This window comes from Gymnoscopelus microlampas (genome assembly GCF_963454915.1).
Source record: "Gymnoscopelus microlampas genome assembly, chromosome: 10".
NCBI classification, from domain to species: domain Eukaryota; kingdom Metazoa; phylum Chordata; class Actinopteri; order Myctophiformes; family Myctophidae; genus Gymnoscopelus; species Gymnoscopelus microlampas.
In genome coordinates, this window is record NC_139947.1 from 15,113,982 (window position 1) to 15,138,735 (window position 24,754).

Genomic DNA, 24,754 nt, shown 5'->3' on the forward strand with positions numbered 1-24,754 from the left:
TGGGAACTCACAGTCCCAAATTAACACTTGCCAGGACTGCATTTGCAGTCATGAAACTGCTACAGGAACACAGTATAGCCAAATGCAGTTAAATCTTATGGAGACCATCTTCCACTCTGGCTCTGAGAAGAAAAGAAAATGTAATTTACTAGGTTACTGTAGATCTCCCATGATGCGTGTCGTGTTTTAGAATTTGGCTAATGGTCCGGCATCAGTGATACTGGTGATGACAATCACTGGAAAGACTTTATGTCATGCAGGCCAGATTTAGGTGGATTTGGGTTAAAAAAACAACAATGGATTGCTGAAAATGGTGATTTTTTTTTAAATGGTATATGTTTTCAGCCATTTATTTTTAACATCAGAATCAGAATCAACTTTATTGTCGCATCACAGGTTTACAGGTGTAAAACAGTGGGTGAAATTAGTTTTTGTGCCGGCTCCATCGTTTTTGTTATTTCCATAAGAGAAAAGGAAGAAGGAGAGATCAATAAAAACAAACAAATTATCTACATATTTACACATAGTACTGTATATCTATCCGGTACCTGAGGTAAGACATAAGGTGCATGTACAATGTGTTTTTAAACAAATCATTGGATTTCCTTTACAGGGACTTAATCGATAAGCCCTACAAAATGTTGACCAGTTAAACCTTTAAAAAGACTGTTAACAGAAGACTTTTGGATGTGCCGTGCATAAAATGGAGGTGCAGCCATGCCCTAAAACCAGACTTCACACCCACATGTCTCAGAAACGCTGAGGAAGGACTATTTCCTTCTGGTAACACAAGGTTAAGTTTAACAGCTGTCCCTGTTAGTGATGTGGCTAAAGAAATATTCACTTTTTTGACAGTTCGGGGTCCGGGCGGGTCAAATAGTAATGCACAGGTTGACCTGTAACACTGGTCAAGAAACCTTTTTGTCGGTCAAATTATTCCCCAAGATGATAGGAACTAGTGATGCTAATCTTGGGGAATATATGAATAATGTTCGGATTGTCATCAATGTACGGATGTTCAACGCAGTCACAATGTGTGACAGGAACTGTCACACATTGTGACTGCGTTGAACATCTGTGTCCGTTGTGACTTGTGAGTTTGGTTTGCGGCTGAGTGTGGTTGTCAGATATCTGCGAAACGTCTTGCACAGGAAGATGTAGATGAGTGGATCCAGACATGGGTTTGTGGTCGACAGCCACTTGGTGGTCTCATAGGCGATGTAGATGGTGTTCTGTGCTCTGCAGTTGCTTGCTATGTTTCCGACATGGGCCAGTGTGCGGGGAATACGGACAAAGTGAAAGGGGGCAAAGCAGATGAAAAACACTGCTACCACAACGAAGACCTTTGCTTTGGTTCTGCGACTGGTCACTTCAGAGCTGCTCCTGGAGGCTGTGTATGACTCATACACCTTCCTGCTGATGAAGGTGTAGCAGAACAGCATCAGAACCAGTGTGCCCCAGAACACCACCTGGACACAATACATCAGTAGAAAGCAGAACAAAGCATTCAGTGGCCTGTTATAGTGCCACCATGAGGTTCATTTGAAATGTTTGGCTTACGCGGACTGCGCATGCAAAGTTTCTTGCTGATCGGTCCAGCAGTGCCCAAGAAATTGGCTGCGTACAGACAGACAGACAGACAAACAGCCTCCAGCCTCACTGACAGTCTCAAGGACAGACTCGTAAACAGACTTATGGGGAATCCCTCACCTTCGGCCGTTCTGGCCAAGTGGGGATAAATACTACATTGGCTTGGTCATCATGACTAACATGGAATATAGTATATCAAAACATTTAAATTTAGACAGTTACAGTGCAAAGTCAATGTATTACCTGAAAAATGAAGTGGGCTGCCTTATACAAACGCCGACCAACCTCACTCCACAGGTCGATGCAGTTCAGTTTACCTCTAGAGAGCTGCGGTGGCTGGTCAGCCAGGATGACGATTGGCAGTGCTAGAGATAACATCACCACCCAAACAGCTGCACTCAGCACCTTACCAACCCTGACCTTCTGCACAGCATATCTCCCAAATGGCCAGACTATCTTCAGGTAGCGGTCCAGACTGATGAGTGCCAGAAAAAGTATGCCGATGTACATGGAGACGTAGAACAGAGGGGCTGAGTATCGACAGTAGAAGACATGCAGGCGCAAGGAGCCCAAATCAACATCATTCAGCACCTTCACAGGGATGGTCAGAGTCATGAGCATGTCAGCCACCACCTATTGGTGAATGATCATTATTATTCATCAATAAGTTATGTTTTTTTCTATATTTTTGCACTGACAAATACATTTCCAACACATCCATTCACTCACCACATTCTTTAGATAGACCACAAATGTGGAGGTAGTGGGGATCTTGTAAAAGATCCATGCAGCCAGACTGTTCAGTACCAGTGCCACTAGAAAGAGGACACTATATAAACAGGGGAAGACCACCGCTGTCACACTGGTATCTAGAACACACTCCATGGTGTTATTGGATGTTGTGGTGTTCATCTTCACAACCTTGAGAGTGGAAAGCTGAGGAAATCAAAGAAAGAAGAAATGGAGAGGGATGAATTTACAGTGAGAGACAGCACTGTAAATGCATGATGGATAATTATTATTTTTTCAACAATAAATAGCAGCACTTTGTAAGCTGACTTAATAAGTCTTGGGTGTTAGTAGTACTATTTGTTTTGCCTTTGGGACCAAAAAGTAATTATATCGCCTCCTTCTCCGATGGCCTACTTTAAAAATCAAGACTTGTTTACATAGCACTGAAACAAGCTTTAAAATATACATGTACATTTTTAAATAACAGAAACATCTACATATAAACGTTGGTAAAAATTATACCATTGGTTCTCAACATGTTTGGGCCAGTGGCCCCCTATCCAGTATCCAGGTTCCTTACCGTCCCCCACACCCAATACATTTTTAAGCTACAACCCAATTTGTTGCTCTTGCCTCTTGAATGCCAAATAACATACTTTATATTAAACTGGACTTACAATGTGTGGTACTCAGGAGCTAATGAGTGGCTGTGTTGTCACAATCCCAATGAGTCTGCCAGTCGTCCTCTGAAAGACCCTTTGCTTCTGATATGCCTGTTCCAAATGTCTGCTGAGATGTTTGTTCTGCTCTGTGGGTGTTCACCTGCCTCAGCTAGCGTGTATCATTCTCAGTGGCTGTTGATGGATGAACAGTGAAGTCATGGACTCTTTTCTCAACCTAGATCTACGTAGTTGACCTTCCCCGACTACTCCTCCCCCTGTGCATTGTACCCCAGTTCCTCTTTTTCAAACCATACTGTATAATACACATACTGTGATAGGATACACTTCTATTTGAAGATGTGTGTGTGTGGGTGCGTGTGCGTGTGCGTGTGTGGGTGGGTGGGTGCGCGCGCGCGTGTGTGTGTGTGTGTGTCATCATACATCATTTATGTGAGTCGAGTTTGAGCACTATGTCCTATTATGACAAAAATAAGCTTTGCATAGTGCTTGGAAGGTTGACAAGAAATGTGTTTGATCATTTATCTATTCACAGATCATTGCTTCATTGTCTACATGTTGTGCACAGGAAAATGTAAATAAATAAATAGAACAAACATACAAATTGAAGAAGAAAATTGTCATATTCATTACAGGAGGACAGATACAGTAGAAAATGTTTAAGAGAAGCTAAACAATCTCTGAGACCAGGTCAAGCAAATGTATACATCATTTTTATATCAGTAAGAAATATAAGGATTAGTATAAGCCTTAAGAATTTTGACTTATTAAACCTTTAAAAGCCTATCAACAGAACCTAGCAAGTTCACATGTTTGGATGTGATGTGCAAGAGATATATGTGCAGCCATGGCCTAAAACCAAACTTCACACCCACAATTTTCAGAAACGCTGAGGAAGGTCTAGGACTTCCTTCTGCTGCTGTGCTGTCTTATAAGTGTTACATACAGTACACCCATTATTGAGAGCTCTCATTCTTGAGAATTCTCATGTCCTACCAAAATATTTCAAATTAGATCTTTTTTCGATTAATTGTGCAGCACTACACCTCTGTGTCTCATTAGTTGTTGCTATACATACACCAACATAATTTTGTATTTTTTTTTTTGTAAGAATGTGAACGTTTTCAGATTCTAGAAGGTTTTAGAAGGCGTTTTTAGAATCGGCCAGATTCGGCCTCAGGTCTAAATGGGTTAAAAACAACACAAAATCTAGGAAAATCAAACTTCTGGAAAGTCATCATTTTCAAAATGACGTTCAAGATAGCTGCCAGGAGCATATAATAGCTATATTTTGATTACTATTCAAACTAAAAAGGTGGTTTTAGTGTCTAACCCTAGGTTTTAGGGATCAGGGAATGCTACTGATTCAGTGAAATTACCATCAGTTATTTATTTATAGCCAAATCAAAGATGGTGTCCATCGCAAGGTGATGTCCCATCCTATATTAAAATTGCCTAGAGGGTAGTTAGGTGGGTGGACGGGTGGTCGGGTGGACATCACAAACGTACTGTAACATGCAGACCTGCGAGGCGCATGATGCTCAGATCCGCACCAAACTTGGCACCAACACTGGTCAGGGGTCTGCCATCAGAATAGCCACACCAGGGAGCACCATTGTTCCGCCCCTCCAGTTCCCAGCATGCTAAACGCCCCAAACTTGGTAGGTGCTCTTAGACGGCCAGATAGGGACATCCTGTAATTTGCTAAAAGTTTTTTTTTCAATTTCCAGTCCTGACTATCATACTCTGAAGACTTGAATTGAGCACGCCAGTTTCCTTGTTTCTGGCAAACACACATGTCAAGAGGGAGAAATAAAATGACAGTACAGCAATGCAGAAAACAAAGGCAAAGGCCCTCAAGGACAAACAAATGACTACATCACATGGCCTGGAGGGATAGTCGGCCACTAAAATATCCAATCTACAAGCTCGGAACGCCAGATATTCTCACAATTCTGCCCAAAATAGGGATGCCAGGTTGAAAGAGGTTATGGGTCCTTCGGCACAGATGCGTAAAAGCCCCCCGCCCCAGTGCACTTACTGTATTGTGTTATTTAGTATTCCTGTATTTTGCATGTTGTGTACATTTATATAAATTAGATTCAGTCTTGTAAAAAAGCTCAATTGAACATTAGCAAGACTAGGAACTCTGAACACATTGACTGCACCTGTGTCACCAGCTGTCCAGGGGAACTGATTGGTGTTGACTTTTGAGTAATTACTCCTTAAGGAGTGTTGTGTTGTTCTGTGCTTCATTCTAATCTGAAGAAGACTTTTTAGTCGAAATGTTTGTCCTTCAATACAGTTTTTGAATGGGAGCACTGTAAGACAGTTTTATTTTTGATTTGACCTTCAACTAACCTTCGAAGACCACATGAAAAACCTCTGAAGATCATCCATGTCCTAAAGAACATCACCAGATTATTTGAGCAGAACTCCAATTTCTCAAAGCAAAGCAAAGTTTGTTGTTTACCCAGGGTGTCGGACTAAGTACGAAACTTGTTTCCAGCCGGACCCTGCATGGAAGCCTTGCTCAAGGGCTATTCAGCGGTGATTCATGATTGATGTGATGAATTGGGGAATCGAACTAGGGACCTTCCAGTATCAAGGCCGCCCCTCTAACCACTAGGCCACCGCTGCCACTCATTACACAGTGAAGATTTGATTGCCTTCAATTGATCATCAGTAATGATTGCACAGTTCTCCTTTATACAAGTAAACCCAGAAACTGCTTGCATGGCAAGCGGAGATTTGATATCAAAGCGCAAATCTGAATGGCATGAATACAATAAATGTAACTTTCAAGTCAGTTCTAGCAATTTTTCCATTTGGTAGTATAGGGGAGACAGGAGGTTTTGGCTGGGTGGCGTGGGGTGGGAAGATTGAGTTTCTGAGACTTCATTTCCTGCATCCTGATGATTGTTTTAAACCACTTTCACCCTTATAATGTTTTTCTTAATTGTTCAAAAATGTTTCACAATTTTCTAACATTTTCAAAAAATACAGTATATCAACAAGCTCACATCATGTCACAGTCCAACACAATGTACCTTAACATTAACACAGTATCACATTAACAGTATCATTTAAATACCCAATAGCCGATATTCAATCAGCTTGAATGCCAAATAACAGGTTTTATATTAAACTAGACTTACAATGTGTGGTCTCTGGAGCTATTGTGTGGCTGTGTTGTCACGATCCCAATGAGTCTGCCAGTCTTCTGAGCTTCCTGATCCAACTGTCTGCTGAGATGTTTGTTCTGCTCTGTGAGTGTTCACCTGCCTCAGCTATTTGTATCAATCTCAGTGGCTGTTGATGGATGAGCAGTGAAGGATTCATATCTAGAGATTTTGGAAGGGTGGCGTGGGGTAAGATTCGTGTTTGGGACAATTGAGTTTCAGAGACTCGATTTCCTGCATCCTGCAACCACTTTCACCAATATGTTTTTTTCAAACCCTAACCCTAACCCTTGTTCAAAATGTTTCAAAATGTTCTAACATTTTCAAAAAATACAGTATACCAACAAGCTCACACGTCACATTCAGACGTGATGTGAGCTTGTATGGCCATGAATAGCCAAAGTATAAAACAGTGCTTAGTGGTTAAAGGGGAAATTTGGACCACGGTTTTCTTACCTTTTCTATGATGTTATGGTGTGGGTTAAAAAAAAAAAGGAAGTCTCGCTGGACAAGATTGAAATCTCGAGATTTCAATCTCGTCTAGCGAAACTGCCCAAGCTATTAAAATATGCGATCTAACGCAAGGCCTATTGGCGCACGTTTTAAGCTGTGGCGGACCAGGGATGGAGTAGAAATTTGTCTACTGTACCATTCACCCTAAGATATCATAACATCATGGAAAAGGCAAGAAAACCGTGGTCCACATGGATATTGGATGGGGGGCCGCTGGCATGTAAATCACAAACACACTAGGACTATTTAGGTCTGAAAAAAAACAAAACATTTAAATGTATTTTTGCAAATCATTTAGCACATTTTAACAGTCAAATTCAAATCATCATACACATCAAATACAACTGGTTCTGAGCTACCCAAAGGATCATTGCGTATTGTTTGTTTGTGAGTTTTGTTTTTACAAAACAAAATGCACCTATTTCACATGCACCTGTTTCATAATGTCCCCCAACCCACCACAATTACAGTTCTTAATTTGATCCTTTTATCCATTAGATATGCATGGGGGACAGATATTTCAATGCCATTTTTTAAGTATATATATATGAAGAAAAAAAATATCTATCTCCTTCAAAAATCTTAAAGGTCCAATTTTAAACATTTTGTTTCAATGTTTTCACTTAATTATTATAAATATTGCCATGCTTACAGGGAATGAATACATTGAAACAGAGCCTTGAAACCAAATGTATGTAGTTCTTACCAGTCTTAAAGAAGATCTCATACCCCCAAAGGTTTGTCCACCCCTGTTCTAATCTAGAGTATACAGGTCCATGAGCTGTGGGCAACCAGAAAGGATAGAAACTCAATTTTTGGCCTTTAGTGAGCAGAAGTGATTGTTGAGACTATCTGGGCATGGGGGGCTCTTATGACAATCTTGAATGAGCCTTCGGGGGCCCTTATTGCTCTGGGCCTGGTTTCAGTTGGCCCAATTTTCTAGAGGGCCCCTGGGCCTGGGTCCGGTAGGGTCGTTCAGGGATCCAGCACTTGGTGGGCAGAATGAAATCTTTTAATCGTTCTCACTCCACCATAACTCAACATACATGACTGCGTTGCTCTAAAGTTTACAAACAATACAAATGCAAGCAAACCTTTCATGACTAATTTACCTTAACATCTATATTTAAAAATAGCTTGTCCAAATGCCAGTAAAATAAAAGTCACCTTTAAATCGGTTTAAGGTCTAGCAAAGCGTGAAACAAATTCATCAAAGTTCACACACCGCATTGCACACTTGTAGCAGTAACTATATCAGATCACACTGATGGAGCTCAGTATTGCGTTGCATGAGCCATATGAACATATAGATATAGATCAATGTGATTGGCATGTTACACATCCGGTTTATTGCAGATATGGAAACGTTCTGTGTACATGTATGTGTGTATGTGTATGCAAATTACCAGAACACTGAACAGTAAATAGAAACCAGGCTTTCCACAGTAATGAAAGCCTGGTGACACAAGGTTAAGTTTAACAGCCTTTCCTGTCACATATTGTGACTGCGTTGAACATCTGTGTCCGTCGTGTCTTATGAGATGGGTTTGCGGCTGAGTGTGGTTGTCAGATATCTCCGAAACGTCTTGCACAGGAATATGTAGATAAGTGGGTCCAGACATGGATTTGTGTACGCCAGCCACTTGGAGGTCTCATAGGCGATGTAGATGGTAGATGGTGTGCAGTGGCTTGCTATCTTTCCGACATGGGCCAGTGTGCGGGGAATACGGACAAAGTGGAAGGGGGCAAAGCAGATGAAAAACACTGCTACCACAACGAAGACCTTTGCTTTGGTTCTGCGACCGGTCATTTCAGAGCTGCTCCTGGAGGCTGTGTATGACTCATACACCTTCCTGCTGATGAAGGTGTAGCAGACCAGCATCAGAACCAGTGTGCCCCAGAACACCACCTGGACACAAAACAGAAAGCACAACAAAGCATTCACTTGAAGCGGCATGTTCTAGCGCCACCATGAGGTTGATTTGAAATGTTTGGCCCTCGTGGAGTGTGCGTGCAAAGTTTTATGCTGATCGGTCCAGCGGTGCCCAAGATTACAGACAGACAGACAGACAAACAGCCTCACTGACAGTCTCACGGACAGACTCGTGAACAGACTCATGGGGACGAAAACATAATCCCTCACCTTCGGCCATTCTGGCCTACTAATGGGGATATTAAATACTACAAGGGATTGGTCATGACTAAATTTAACTGTTGTGATATACTATATTCCATGTTAGACAGTTATAGTGCAAAGTTAATGTATTACCTGAAAAACGTAGTGGGCTGCGTAATACCAATACAGACCAACCTCACTCCACTGGTCGATGCACTCCAGTTCACCTCTAGAGAGCTGTGGTGGCTTGTCAGCCAGGATGACGACTGGCAGTGCTAAAGATAGCATCACCACCCAGACAGTTGCACTCAGCACCTGACCAACCCTGACCTTCTGCACAGCATATCTCCCAAATGGCCAGACTATCTTCAGGTAACGGTCCAGACTGATGAGGCCCAGAAAAAGTATGCTGACATACATGGAGAGGTAGAACAGAATGCCAGAGTATCGGCAGTAGAAGACACGCAGGCGCAAGGAGCCCAAATCAATATAATTCAGCACCTTCCCAGGGATGGTCAGAGTCGTGAGCATGTCAGCCACCACCTATTGGTGAAGGATCGTATCATTAATGACTTTGTAATGTTTTTTTTCTATATTTTTGCACTGACAAATACATTTCCAACACATCCATTCACTCACCACATTCTTTAGATAGACCACAAATGTGGAGGTAGTGGGGATCTTGTAAAAGATCCATGCAGCCAGACTGTTCAGTACCAGTGCCACTAGAAAGAGGACACTATATAAACAGGGGAAGACCACCGCTGTCACACTGGTATCTAGAACACACTCCATGGTGTTATTGGATGTTGTGGTGTTCATCTTCACAACCTTGAGAGTGGAAAGCTGTTCAGAGAGCTGAGGAAATCAAAGAAAGAAGAAATGGAGAGGGATGAATTTACAGTGAGAGACAGAGCACTGTAAATGCATGCTGGATAATTATTATTTTTTCAACAATAAATAGCAGCACTTTGTAAGCTGACTTAATAAGTCTTGGGTGTTAGTAGTACTATTTGTTTTGCCTTTGGGACCAAAAAGTAATTATATCGCCTCCTTCTCCGATGGCCTACTTTAAAAATCAAGACTTGTTTACATAGCACTGAAACAAGCTTTAAAATATACATGTACATTTTTAAATAACAGAAACATCTACATATAAACGTTGGTAAAAAATTATACCATTGGTTCTCAACATGTTTGGGCCAGTGGCCCCCTATCCAGTATCCAGGTTCCTTACCGTCCCCCACACCCAATACATTTTTAAGCTACAACCCAATTTGTTGCTCTTGCCTCTTGAATGCCAAATAACATACTTTATATTAAACTGGACTTACAATGTGTGGTACTCAGGAGCTAATCAGTGGCTGTGTTGTCACAATCCCAATGAGTCTGCCAGTCGTCCTCTGAAAGACCCTTTGCTTCTGAGATGCCTGTTCCAAATGTCTGCTGAGATGTTTGTTCTGCTCTTTGGGTGTTCACCTGTCTCAGCTAGCGTGTATCATTCTCAGTGGCTGTTGATGGATGAACAGTGAAGTCATGGACTCTTTTCTCAACCTAGATTCCCCGACTACTCCTCCCCCTGTGCATTGTACCATAGTTCCTCTTTTTCAAACCATACTGTATAATACACATACTGTACTGTGAGTGTGTGTGTGTGTGTGTGTGTGTGTGTGTGTGTGCGTGTGTGCGTGTGTGCGTGCGTGCGTGCGTGCGTGCGTGCGTGCGTGCGTGCGTGCGTGCGTGCGCGTGCGCGCGTGTGTGTGTCATCATACATAATTTATGTGAGTCGAGTTTGAGCACTCAAAACTGATGGGACTTACTTGGCCCTCTGCTTTTTCCTGTTATCTGTCCTATTATGACAAAAATAAGCTTTGCATAGTGCTTGGAAGGTTGACAAGAAATGTGTTTGATCATTTATCTATTCACAGATCATTGCTTCATTGTCTACATGTTGTGCGCATGAAAATGTAAATGCATAAATAGAACAAACATACAAATTGAAGAAGAAAATTGTCATATTCATTACAGGAGGACAAATACAGTAGAAAATGCTTAAGAGAAGCTAAACAATCTCTGAGACCAGGTCAAGCAAATGTATACAGTACATCATTTTTATATCAGTAAGAAATATAAGGATTAGTATAAGCCCTAATAATTTTGACTCATTAAACCTTTGACAACAGCGGGACTGCCCAGCTGGTTGCAGACTTTTCTGGCTCTTCCTGAACACATCTGTGGATTATTATACCAGGAAATGACTTGGACTTATGAGGAATCATACCAGCGAAAAACCCTTCAGGTGTACAGTTTGTGACAAAAGCTTTAGTCAAAATGCTAATCTTAAGAAACACATGTTGATACACACAGAGGAAAGCCTTTAGCGGTACACTTTGTGGCAAAAGCTTTAGTCAAAATGCTAAAGATTACTTTTTGTTGCTCTCCCTCATGGAGCTACTTGCGGATTATACCAGGGTCAGTCCACCCTTAGGTGAACACGCACTGACCCTCTGCACCTTAATCCCCATGTATAACGCACAAACTTTTTTGTTTTTTTTTATTTTTTATTATTGCGCTCTTTTTCTCTCTAAGCACCTTAGCGTCTATAAGTATATCATGCACAGTATACATACATTGCTGCTATGCTCAGGCACCTTAGTTTGTCTCTTATCTCAGGTACTTTTTAAATATGTAGATAACTTGTTTTTGGCCTTCTATTGTTCTCTTGTTGATCTCCTTCCCACTTGCCCCCTACCCCTCTTCTTCTTCTTCTCTCTCCCCACTCTTCTTTCTACGGAATCTAACGTTGCGATGGGAGTGATGTACAAAAACGAATTTCACACACTTTTTTTACCTTGTAAACCTGTGATGTGACAATAAACCTGATTCTGATTCTGATTCTGATTCTGATTCTGATTCTAAAAGCCTATCAACAGAACCTAGCAAGTTCACATGTTTGGATGTGATGTGCAAGAGAAATATGTGCAGCCATGGCCTAAAACCAAACTTTACACCCACAAGTTTCAGAAACGCTGAGGAAGGTCTAGGACTTCCTTCTGCTGCTGTGCTGTAAGTGTTACATACACCCATTATTGAGAGTTCACATTCTTGAGAATTCTCATGTCCTACCAAAACATTTCAATTTTTAGTTTCGTTTTTAGAATTAGTTTTTAGAATCGGCCAGATTCGGCCTCAGGTCTAAATGGGTTAAAAACAACACAAAATCTAGGAAAATCAAACTTCTGGAAAGTCATCATTTTCAAAATGACGTTCAAGATAGCTGCCAGGAGCATATAATAGCTATATTTTGATTACTATTCAAACTAAAAAGGTGGTTTTAGTGTCTAACCCTAGGTTTTAGGGATCAGGGAATGTGACTGATTCAGTGAAATTACCATCAGTTTATTTATTTATAGCCAAATCAAAGATGGTGTCCATCACAAGGTGATGTCCCATCCTATATTAAAATTGCCTAGAGGGTAGTTAGGTGGGTGGACGGGTGGTCGGGCGGACATGACAAACGTACTGTAACATGCGGACCTGTGAGAAGCACCGATGCTCAGATCCGCACCAAACTTGGCACCAACACTGGTCAGGGGTCTGCCATCAGAATAGCCACACCAGGCAGCACCATTGTTCCGCCCCTCCAGTTCCCAGCATGCTAAACGCCCCAAACTTGGTAGGTGCTCTTAGACGGCCAGATAGGGACATCCTGTAATTTGCTAAAAGTTTTTTTTTCAATTTCCGGTCCTGACTATCATACTCTGAAGACTTGAATTGAGCACGCCAGTTCCCTTGTTTCTGGCAAACACACATGTCAAGAGGGAGAAATAAAATGACAGTACAGCAATGCAGAAACCAAAGGCAAAGCCCCTCAAGGACAAAAAAAGACTACATCGCATGGCCTGGAGGGATAGTTGGCCACTAAAATGGCCAATCTGCAAGCTCGGAACGCCTTGTGAGCTAATGGCATGACTACAATAAAATTGTGTAGTTTTAACATGAGTAAGTATCTTTCAAGTCAGTTCTAGAATTTTTTTCATTTGGTAGTAGCCTATAGGGGAGCTAGGAGCTTTTGGAAGGGTGGCGTGGGGTAAGATTCGTGTTTGGGACAATTGAGTTTCAGAGACTCGATTTCCTGCATCCTGCAATCACTTTCACCCATATGTTTTTTTCAATTGTTCAAAATGTTTGAAAATGTTCTAACATTTTCAAAAAATACAGTATACGAACAAGCTCACACGTCACATTCCAACATGATGTGAGCTTGGTGTGGGTTAAAAAAGAAAAAAGAAAAAAAGGAAGTCTCGCTAGACAAGATTGAAATCTCGAGATTTCAATCTTGTCTAGGTCTGGAAAAAACCAAAACATTTAAATGTATTTTTGCAAATCATTTAGCAAATTTTAACAGTCAAATTGAAATCATCATACACATCGAATAAAACTGAGCTACCCAAAGGATCACAATTATTATTGTGTATTGTTTGTTTGTGAGTTTTGTTTTTACATAACAAAATGCACCTATTTCACATGCACCTGTTTCATAATGTCCCCCAACCCACCACAATTACAGTTCTTAATTTGATCCTTTTATCCATTAGATATGCATGGAGGACAGATATTTCAATGCCATTTTTAAGTATATATATATGAAGGAAAACAATCTCAATCTGGTATCTCCTTCAAAATCTTAAAGGTCCAATTTTAAACATTTTGTTTCAATGTTTTCACTTAATTATTATAAATATTGCCATGCTTACAGGGAATGAATAAATTGAAACAGAGCCTTGAAACCAAATGTATGTAGTTCTTACCAGTCTTATAGAAGATCTCATACCCCCAAAGGTTTTTCCACCCCTGTTCTAGAGTATACAGGCCCATGAGCTGTGGGCAACCAGAAAGGATAGAAACTAAATATTTAGCCTTTAGTGAGCAGAAGTGATTGTTGAGACTATCTGGGCATGGGGGGCTCTTATGACAATCTTGAATGAGCCTTCGGGGGCCCTTCTCTAGGGCCCCTGGGCCTGGGTCCGGCAGGGGCGTTCAGGAATCCAGCACTTGGTGGGCAGAATAAATTGGCATAACAACTAAATAAGGAGAAAAATGGGCAGTGGGTAATTGTCTAGTCAAAAAAATTAACGAATGTAAATAAAGTGTCTTTTAATTGTTCTCACTCCACCATAACTCAACATACAAGACTGCGTTGCTCTAAAGTTTACAAACAATACAAATGCAAGCAAACCTTTCATGACTAATTTACCTTAAACTCTATTTTTTTAAATAGCTTGTCCAAATGCATAGGCCAGTAAAATAAAAGTCACCGTTAAATCGGTTTAAGGTCTAGCAAAGCGTGAAACTAATTCATCCAAGTTCACACACCGCATTGCACACATGTAGCAGTAACTACATGTACGTACAGACACTATATTATAGTGACACTAACACTATAATATAGAGACACTATAATATAGTGACACTAACACTATAATATAGACACACTAACACTATAATCTATAATATAGACACTATTAGTAAGTATATTAGTTAGTTATATATTAGTATGAGTAAGTATATTAGTTATGCGATAGTAGCTAGTTATATATTAGTATTAGTAAGTATATTAGTTAGTTATATATTAGTAAGTATATTAGTTAGTTATATATTAGTATTAGTAAGTATATTAGTTAGTTATATATTAGTAAGTATGTTAGTTAGTTATATATTAGTATTAGTAAGTATATAGAAAAACAAGTTAAAACCGTTTCGGTGAAATACATTTTACCGAAACGAAAATTACCAATCGACTCTAAATTGCCTGAAACGTACTCCTAACAGTTTTTTGGGGGGAAGATTTTGTTCTCCACACTTAGTGATTTTTTCGGATTTAACTTTCGTTTCTGTAAAATAAATTTTACCGAAATGAAAATAACCAATCAACTCTAAATTGCCTGAAACGTACTCCTAACAGGTTTTTGGGGGGAGTATTTTGGCCTCCACACTTAGTGATTTTTTCTGATTTAACTTTCGTTTCGGTAGTGACAAACTTTCGTTTCGGTAGTGACACAATGGTGAAAAAATATATTTACTAAGTCCAGAGCTCGATGAATGTTGGGGACCAAAAAAAGTCACTACAAAGTACTACCAATCAACTCTAAATTGCCTGAAACGTACTCCTAACAGGTTTTTGGGGGGACGATTTTGGCCTCCACACTTAGGCTTCGTCCACACGTACACGGGTATTTTCATAAACGCAGATATTTCGTTTTCGTTTTTGAAAACCTCCGCGTCTACACGGCCCTGTTTAAAAAAATCTCTCTGTCCACACGACAACGGCTAAACGTTAACGGCTAAATGCAAAAACTCCGTTTACCGTGTCCACACGGGAACACATAGCCGGAGTTTTTAAAAATCTACACTGTGGCAGGAGTTTTCCAAAAGATGCGTTTACATGGAGCAAAAACGCGTTTGCGTGTGGACGAACCCCCCAAAACGCATATAAAAAGCTACGTTTATGAAAAAACCCGTGTACGTGTGGACGAAGCCTTAGTGATTTTTTCGGATTTAACTTTCGTTTCGGTGGTGACCAACTTTCGTTTCGGTAGTTTGATTACAAAATGTAAGTTGTGTAAAAAATAATCTCACTATACTAAGTTGTTATTTGTTTGTTTAAGTAAGGCTATACTCTACTCAGAGTCATAAGTCTACAAAATGTACTAAAGTACAGTGAACGTCTGTGCGGTTTGTCTTCATCACTGAAAATAACGTACATGTAAACTGATATAAAACTGCTGTTATGTGCAGTTGGGGTGAAGAAACACAACCATTTCACTCCTAATAATACCTATTTAATTTGACATCCTGACTTGTTGCTGTAGCTGAGGCTTGAACCTGTTACCTGCGGCTCACTAGTCAGTGACTCTATCCATTCACCTACAGCTGTTTCCTTGGAATCTGTGGTTCTGAAACGTTTTGTTGTCAACCCCCCAAATTGACATGTATTTGGGCAGTGGACCCCAATGTAAAAAGATGTAGTGTCAGGGCCCCCCATGAAAAAGATTTATATTTATGCTGTAACACATTTTTTTAAAGTTATTTGTCTTGTTTGTTGTTCAAGTCAAAGCACCAGGAAGGCTGTGCTTGTCAGCCATCTGTTAGCTCAATGGGTTGAGACGCAGTATTCATGATCCAGAGGCCATGAGTTCAAATCCCATTGATGTCTTTGCTATGATTCTTTCCTTTGCAGACTGGCTTCCAGAAGATCAACTGACAACTACCAGGAAGGCTATATTTGTCATCCAACTGTTAGCTCAATGGGTTGAGACGCAGTATACATGATCCAGAGGCCATGAGTTCAAATCCCATTGATGTCTTTCCTATGATTCTTTCCTTTGCAGACTGGCTTCCAGAAGATCAACTGAAAAGTACCAGGAAGGCTGTACTTGTCAGCCATCTGTTAGCTCAATGGGTTGAGACGCAGTATTCATGATCCAGAGGCCATGAGTTCAAATCCCATTGATGTCTTTCCTATGATTCTTTCCTTTGCAGACTGGCTTCCAGAAGATCAACTGAAAAGTACCAGGAAGGCTGTACTTGTCAGCCATCTGTTAGCTCAATGGGTTGAGACGCAGTATACATGATCCAGAGGCCATGAGTTCAAATCCCATTGATGTCTTTCCTATGATTCTTTCCTTTGCAGACTGGCTTCCAGAAGATCAACTGAAAACTACCAGGAAGGCTGTACTTGTCAGCCATCTGTTAGCTCAATGGGTTGAGACGCAGTATTCATGATCCAGAGGCCATGAGTTCAAATCCCATTGATGTCTTTCCTATGATTCTTTCCTTTGCAGACTGGCTTCCAGAAGATCAACTGAAAAGTACCAGGAAGGCTGTACTTGTCAGCCATCTGTTAGCTCAATGGGTTGAGACGCAGTATACATGATCCAGAGGCCATGAGTTCAAATCCCACTGGTGTCTTTACTGTGATGCTTTCCTTTGCAGACTAACTTCTAGAAAAACAAGTTAAAACCACCAGCAAACCTGTAACTCTCAGCCAACAGCATAGCTCAATTGGTACTCCATTCTAAATCTCTGAACTTTTAAATGAGTACAATTCTAAAACTATGCAACATTTCAAAGATTCCTTTTCAGGCAAACATGTCCAGAGTAAGATGAACATTTTAAAGTATGAATGAGGTTACTAGGCGTAAGTATGTAGTTGTAAGCCTGCCTTTAAATGGCCATTGCCGCATTGACAATGAATGGGGCGCTTAAAGTTAAATATCTCCAAAACTACAAATGATTTCAAATGAAAAAATCTCAAGCATGCATGTCCACAGTAAGGTGGATTTTTTGAACTGTGAATGGAGTTTCTAGGTGAACGTGTTTTTTTGAGGTCCCTATACCCTAACCCTAACCTTCCATCCGCCTCCATTCTAAATCTCTGAACTTTTAAATGAGTACAATTCTAAAACTATGCAACATTTCAAAGATTCCTTTTCAGACAAACATGTCCAGAGTAAGATGAACATTTTAAAGTATGAATGAGGTTACTAGGCGTAAGTATGTAGTTGTAAGCCTGCCTTTAAATGTCCATTGCCGCATCGACAATGAATGGGGCGCTTAAAGTTAAATATCTCCAAAACTACAAATGATTTCAAAAGAAAAAATCTCAAGCATGCATGTCCACAGTAAGGTGGAATTTTTGAACTGTGAATGGAGTTTCTAGGTGAACGTGTTTTTTTTAGGTCCCTATACCCTAACCCTAACCTTCCATCCGCCTCCATTCTAAATCTCTGAACTTTTAAATTAGTACAATTCTAAAACTATGCAACATTTCAAAGATTCCTTTTCAGGCAAACATGTCCAGAGTAAGACGAACATTTTAAAGTATGAATGAGGTTACTAGGCGTAAGTATGTAGTTGTAAGCCTGCCTTTAAATGGCCATTGCCGCATCGACAATGAATGGGGCGCTTAAAGTTAAATATCTCCAAAACTACAAATGATTTCAAAAGAAAAAATCTCAAGCATGCATGTCCACAGTAAGGTGGAATTTTTGAACTGTGAATGGAGTTTCTAGGTGAAAGTGTTTTTTTGAGGTCCCAAAACCTTCCATCCGCCTCCATTCTAAATCTCTGAACTTTTAAAGGAGTACAATTCTAAAACTATGCAACATTTCAAAGATTCCTTTTCAGGCAAACATGTCCAGAGTAAGATGAACATTTTAAAGTATGAATGAGGTTACTAGGCGTAAGTATGTAGTTGTAAGCCTGCCTTTAAATGTCCATTGCCGCATCGACAATGAATGGGGCGCTTAAAGTTAAATATCTCCAAAACTACAAATGATTTCAAAAGAAAAAATCTCAAGCATGCATGTCCACAGTAAGGTGGAAGTTTTGAACTGTGAATGGAGTTTCTAGGTGAACGTGTTTTTTTGAGGTCCCTATACCCTAACCCTAACCTTCCATCCGCCTCCATTCTAAATCTCTGAACTTTTAAATGAGTACAATTCTGAAACTATGCAACATTTCAAAGATTCCTTTTCAGGCAAACATGTCCAGAGTAAGATGAACATTTTAAAGTATGAATGAGGTTACTAGGCGTAAGTATGTAGTTGTAAGCCTGCCTTTAAATGTCCATTGCCGCATCGACAATGAATGGGGCGCTTAAAGTTAAATATCTCCAAAACTACAAATGATTTCAAAAGAAAAAATCTCAAGCATGCATGTCCACAGTAAGGTGGAATTTTTGAACTGTGAATGGAGTTTCTAGGTGAAAGTGTTTTTTTGAGGTCCCAAAACCTTCCATCCGCCTCCATTCTAAATCTCTGAACTTTTAAATGAGTACAATTCTAAAACTATGCAACATTTCAAAGATTCCTTTTCAGGCAAACATGTCCAGAGTAAGACGAACATTTTAAAGTATGAATGAGGTTACTAGGCGTAAGTATGTAGTTGTAAGCCTGCCTTTAAATGGCCATTGCCGCATCGACAATGAATGGGGCGCTTAAAGTTAAATATCTCCAAAACTACAAATGATTTCAAAAGAAAAAATCTCAAGCATGCATGTCCACAGTAAGGTGGAATTTTTGAACTGTGAATGGAGTTTCTAGGTGAAAGTGTTTTTTTGAGGTCCCAAAACCTTCCATCCGCCTCCATTCTAAATCTCTGAACTTTTAAAGGAGTACAATTCTAAAACTATGCGACATTTCAAAGATTCCTTTTCAGGCAAACATGTCCAGAGTAAGATGAACATTTTAAAGTATGAATGAGGTTACTAGGCGTAAGTATGTAGTTGTAAGCCTGCCTTTAAATGTCCATTGCCGCATCGACAATGAATGGGGCGCTTAAAGTTAAATATCTCCCAAACTACAAATGATTTCAAAAGAAAAAATCTCAAGCATGCATGTCCACAGTAAGGTGGAATTTTTGAACTGTGAATGGAGTTTCTAGGTGAACGTGTTTTTTTGAGGTCCCTAACCCTATAACCTTCCATCCGCCTCCATTCTAAATCTCTGAACTTTTAAATGAGTACAATTCTGAAACTATGCAACATTTCAAAGATTCCTTTTCAGGCAAACATGTCCAGAGTAAGATGAACATTTTAAAGTATGAATGAGGTTACTAGGCGTAAGTATGTAGTTGTAAGCCTGCCTTTAAATGTCCATTGCCGCATCGACAATGAATGGGGCGCTTAAAGTTAAATATCTCCAAAACTACAAATGATTTCAAAAGAAAAAATCTCAAGCATGCATGTCCACAGTAAGGTGGAATTTTTGAACTGTGAATGGAGTTTCTAGGTGAAAGTGTTTTTTTGAGGTCCCAAAACCTTCCATCCGCCTCCATTCTAAATCTCTGAACTTTTAAATGAGTACAATTCTAAAACTATGCAACATTTCAAAGATTCCTTTTCAGGCAAACATGTCCAGAGTAAGACGAACATTTTAAAGTATGAATGAGGTTACTAGGCGTAAGTATGTAGTTGTAAGCCTGCCTTTAAATGGCCATTGCCGCATCGACAATGAATGGGGCGCTTAAAGTTAAATATCTCCAAAACTACAAATGATTTCAAAAGAAAAAATCTCAAGCATGCATGTCCACAGTAAGGTGGAATTTTTGAACTGTGAATGGAGTTTCTAGGTGAAAGTGTTTTTTTGAGGTCCCAAAACCTTCCATCCGCCTCCATTCTAAATCTCTGAACTTTTAAAGGAGTACAATTCTAAAACTATGCAACATTTCAAAGATTCCTTTTCAGGCAAACATGTCCAGAGTAAGATGAACATTTTAAAGTATGAATGAGGTTACTAGGCGTAAGTATGTAGTTGTAAGCCTGCCTTTAAATGGCCATTGCCGCATCGACAATGAATGGGGCGCTTAAAGTTAAATATCTCCAAAACTACAAATGATTTCAAAAGAAAAAATCTCAAGCATGCATGTCCACAGTAAGGTGGAATTTTTGAACTGTGAATGGAGTTTCTAGGTGAAAGTGTTTTTTTGAGGTCCCAAAACCTTCCATCCGCCTCCATTCTAAATCTCTGAACTTTTAAAGGAGTACAATTCTAAAACTATGCAACATTTCAAAGATTCCTTTTCAGGCAAACATGTCCAGAGTAAGATGAACATTTTAAAGTATGAATGAGGTTACTAGGCGTAAGTATGTAGTTGTAAGCCTGCCTTTAAATGTCCATTGCCGCATCGACAATGAATGGGGCGCTTAAAGTTAAATATATCCAAAACTACAAATGATTTCAAAAGAAAAAATCTCAAGCATGCATGTCCACAGTAAGGTGGAATTTTTGAACTGTGAATGGAGTTTCTAGGTGAACGTGTTTTTTTGAGGTCCCTATACCCTAACCCTAACCTTCCATCCGCCTCCATTCTAAATCTCTGAACTTTTAAATGAGTACAATTCTAAAACTATGCAACATTTCAAAGATTCCTTTTCAGGCAAACATGTCCAGAGTAAGATGAACATTTTAAAGTATGAATGAGGTTACTAGGCGTAAGTATGTAGTTGTAAGCCTGCCTTTAAATGTCCATTGCCGCATCAACAATGAATGGGGCGCTTAAAGTTAAATATCTCCAAAACTACAAATGATTTCAAAAGAAAAAATCTCAAGCATGCATGTCCACAGTAAGGTGGAATTTTTTAACTGTGAATGGAGTTTCTAGGTGAACGTGTTTTTTTAGGTCCCTATACCCTAACCCTAAACTTCCATCCGCCTCCATTCTAAATCTCTGAACTTTTAAATGAGTACAATTCTGAAACTATGCAACATTTCAAAGATTCCTTTTCGTTTCGGTAGTGACACCGCAATGGTGTCACTACCGAAACGAAAAAAAAAATGTTCCCCCAAAAACCTGTTAGTAGTACGTTTCAGGCAATTTAAAGTTGATTGGTAGTGACTTTTTTGTGACTTTTTTTTTGGTCCCTAACATTCATCGAGCTCTGGACTTAGTACATTTTTTTCCGTTTCGGTAGTGACACTACCAAAACGGAAAAAAAAAAGTTCCCCCAAAAACCTGTTAGGAGTACGTTTTACGCAATTTAAAGTTGATTGGTAGTGACTTTTTTTTTGGTCCCTAACATTCATTAAGCTCTGGACTTAGTACATATTTTTTCCGTTTCGGTAGTGACACTACCGAAACGAAAAAAAAAATGTTCCCCCAAAAACCTGTTAGGAGTACGTTTCAAGCAATTTAAAGTTGATTGGTAGTGACTTTTTTTTTACTTTAAAAAAGTCACTACCAATCAACGAAACGGAAGAAAATGTACTAAGTCCAGAGCTCGATGAATGTTAGGGACCAAAAAGAAAGTCACTACCAATCAACTTTAAATTGCTTGAAACGTACTCCTAACAGGTTTTTGGGGGAACATTTTTTTTTTCGTTTCGGTAGTGTCACTACCGAAACGGAAAAAAAATTTACTAAGTCCAGAGCTCGATGAATGTTAGGGACCAAAAAAAAAGTCACTACCAATAAACTTTAAATTGCCTGAAACGTACTCCTAACAGGTTTTTGGGGGAACAATTTTTTTTTCGTTTCGGTAGTGTCACTACCGAAACGGAAAAAAAATTACTAAGTCCATAGCTTAATGAATGTTAGGGACCAAAAAAAAAGTCACTACCAATCAACTTTAAATTGCCTAAAACGTACTCCTAACAGGTTTTTGGGGGAACTTTTTTTTTTCCGTTTTGGTAGTGTCACTACCGAAACGGAAAAAAATGTACTAAGTCCAGAGCTCGATGAATGTTAGGGACCAAAAAAAAAGACACAAAAAAGTCACTACCAATCAACTTTAAATTGCCTGAAACGTACTCCTAACAGGTTTTTGGGGGAACCATTTTTTTTTCGTTTCGGTAGTGACACCATTGCGGTGTCACTACCGAAACGAAAAGGAATCTTTGAAATGTTGCATAGTTTCAGAATTGTACTCATTTAAAAGTTCAGAGATTTAGAATGGAGGCGGATGGAAGGTTAGGGTTAGGGTATAGGGACCTAAAAAAAACACGTTCACCTAGAAACTCCATTCACAGTTCAAAAATTCCACCTTACTGTGGACATGCATGCTTGAGATTTTTTCTTTTGAAATCATTTGTAGTTTTGGAGATATTTAACTTTAAGCGCCCCATTCATTGTCGATGCGGCAATGGACATTTAAAGGCAGGCTTACAACTACATACTTACGCCTAGTAACCTCATTCATACTTTAAAATGTTCATCTTACTCTGGACATGTTTGCCTGAAAAGGAATCTTTGAAATGTTGCATAGTTTCAGAATTGTACTCATTTAAAAGTTCAGAGATTTAGAATGGAGGCGGATGGAAGGTTAGGGTTAGGGTATAGGGACCTCAAAAAAACACGTTCACCTAGAAACTCCATTCACAGTTCAAAAATTCCACCTTACTGTGGACATGCATGATTGAGATTTTTTCATTTGAAATCATTTGTAGTTTTGGAGATATTTAACTTTAAGCGCCCCATTCATTGTCGATGCGGCAATGGCCATTTAAAGGCAGGCTTACAACTACATACTTACGCCTAGTAACCTCATTCATACTTTAAAATGTTCATCTTACTCTGGACATGTTTGCCTGAAAAGGAATCTTTGAAATGTTGCATAGTTTTAGAATTGTACTCCTTTAAAAGTTCAGAGGTTTAGAATGGAGGCGGATGGAAGGTTTTGGGACCTCAAAAAAACACTTTCACCTAGAAACTCCATTCACAGTTCAAAAATTCCACCTTACTGTGGACATGCATGCTTGAGATTTTTTCTTTTGAAATCATTTGTAGTTTTGGAGATATTTAACTTTAAGCGCCCCATTCATTGTCGATGCGGCAATGGCCATTTAAAGGCAGGCTTACAACTACATACTTACGCCTAGTAACCTCATTCATACTTTAAAATGTTCGTCTTACTCTGGACATGTTTGCCTGAAAAGGAATCTTTGAAATGTTGCATAGTTTTAGAATTGTACTCATTTAAAAGTTCAGAGATTTAGAATGGAGGCGGATGGAAGGTTAGGGTTAGGGTATAGGGACCTCAAAAAAACACGTTCACCTAGAAACTCCATTCACAGTTCCAAAATTCCACCTTACTGTGGACATGCATGCTTGAGATTTTTTCTTTTGAAATCATTTGTAGTTTTGGAGATATTTAACTTTAAGCGCCCCATTCATTGTCGATGCGGCAATGGCCATTTAAAGGCAGGCTTACAACTACATACTTACGCCTAGTAACCTCATTCATACTTTAAAATGTTCATCTTACTCTGGACATGTTTGCCTGAAAAGGAATCTTTGAAATGTTGCATAGTTTTAGAATTGTACTCATTTAAAAGTTCAGAGATTTAGAATGGAGTACCAATTGAGCTATGCTGTTGGCTGAGAGTTACAGGTTTGCTGGTGGTTTTAACTTGTTTTTCTAGAAGTTAGTCTGCAAAGGAAAGCATCACAGTAAAGACACCAGTGGGATTTGAACTCATGGCCTCTGGATCATGTATACTGCGTCTCAACCCATTGAGCTAACAGATGGCTGACAAGTACAGCCTTCCTGGTACTTTTCAGTTGATCTTCTGGAAGCCAGTCTGCAAAGGAAAGAATCATAGGAAAGACATCAATGGGATTTGAACTCATGGCCTCTGGATCATGAATACTGCGTCTCAACCCATTGAGCTAACAGATGGCTGACAAGTACAGCCTTCCTGGTAGTTTTCAGTTGATCTTCTGGAAGCCAGTCTGCAAAGGAAAGAATCATAGGAAAGACATCAATGGGATTTGAACTCATGGCCTCTGGATCATGTATACTGCGTCTCAACCCATTGAGCTAACAGTTGGATGACACATATAGCCTTCCTGGTAGTTTTCAGTTGATCTTCTGGAAGCCAGGCTGCAAAGGAAAGAATCATAGCAAAGACATCAATGGGATTTGAACTCATGGCCTCTGGATCATGAATACTGCGTCTCAACCCATTGAGCTAACAGATGGCTGACAAGCACAGCCTTCCTGGTGCTTTGACTTGAACAACAAACAAGACAAATAACTTTAAAAAAATGTGTTACAGCATAAATATAAATCTTTTTCATGGGGGGCCCTGACACTACATCTTTTCACATTGGGGTCCACTGCCCAAATACATGTCAATTTGGGGGGTTGACAACAAAACGTTTCAGAACCACAGATTCCAAGGAAACAGCTGTAGGTGAATGGATAGAGTCACTGACTAGTGAGCCGCAGGTAACAGGTTCAAGCCTCAGCTACAGCAGCAAGTCAGGATGTCAAATCAAATAGGTATTATTAGGAGTGAAATGGTTGCGTTTCTTCACCCCAACTGCACATGACATCAGTTTACATGTACGTTATTTTCAGTGATGAAGACAAACCGCACAGACGTTCACTGTACTTTAGTACATTTTGTAAACTTATGACTCTAGAGTGAAATATCTAT

The 24,754-nt window shown here is 39.7% G+C and overlaps 2 protein-coding genes across 2 annotated transcripts; both read right to left on the minus strand.

Annotated features, from left to right (window-relative positions):
- Nucleotides 1-1,049: 1,049 nt before the first annotated feature.
- LOC311052949 (P2Y purinoceptor 13-like) lies at nt 1,050-6,296 on the minus strand (the record flags this gene model as incomplete). The annotated part of the gene is made up of 4 exons (XM_084068268.1): nt 6,161-6,296; nt 2,320-2,526; nt 1,834-2,223; nt 1,050-1,469 (listed from the first exon to the last, which is right to left on the minus strand). The coding sequence occupies exons 2-4, from the start codon at nt 2,500-2,502 to the stop codon at nt 1,050-1,052; spliced, it is 993 nt and encodes a 330-aa protein (XP_083924394.1). The 5' UTR covers nt 2,503-2,526; nt 6,161-6,296.
- Nucleotides 6,297-7,887: 1,591 nt separating this feature from the next.
- On the minus strand, nt 7,888-10,189 carry LOC311052959 (P2Y purinoceptor 12-like). Its single transcript, XM_084068281.1, has 4 exons — nt 10,148-10,189; nt 9,453-9,659; nt 8,967-9,356; nt 7,888-8,606 (listed from the first exon to the last, which is right to left on the minus strand). Exons 2-4 carry the CDS (start codon nt 9,633-9,635, stop codon nt 8,232-8,234), a joined length of 948 nt encoding a protein of 315 aa, XP_083924407.1. The 5' UTR covers nt 9,636-9,659; nt 10,148-10,189; the 3' UTR covers nt 7,888-8,231.
- Between the last annotated feature and the right edge of the window lie 14,565 nt (nt 10,190-24,754).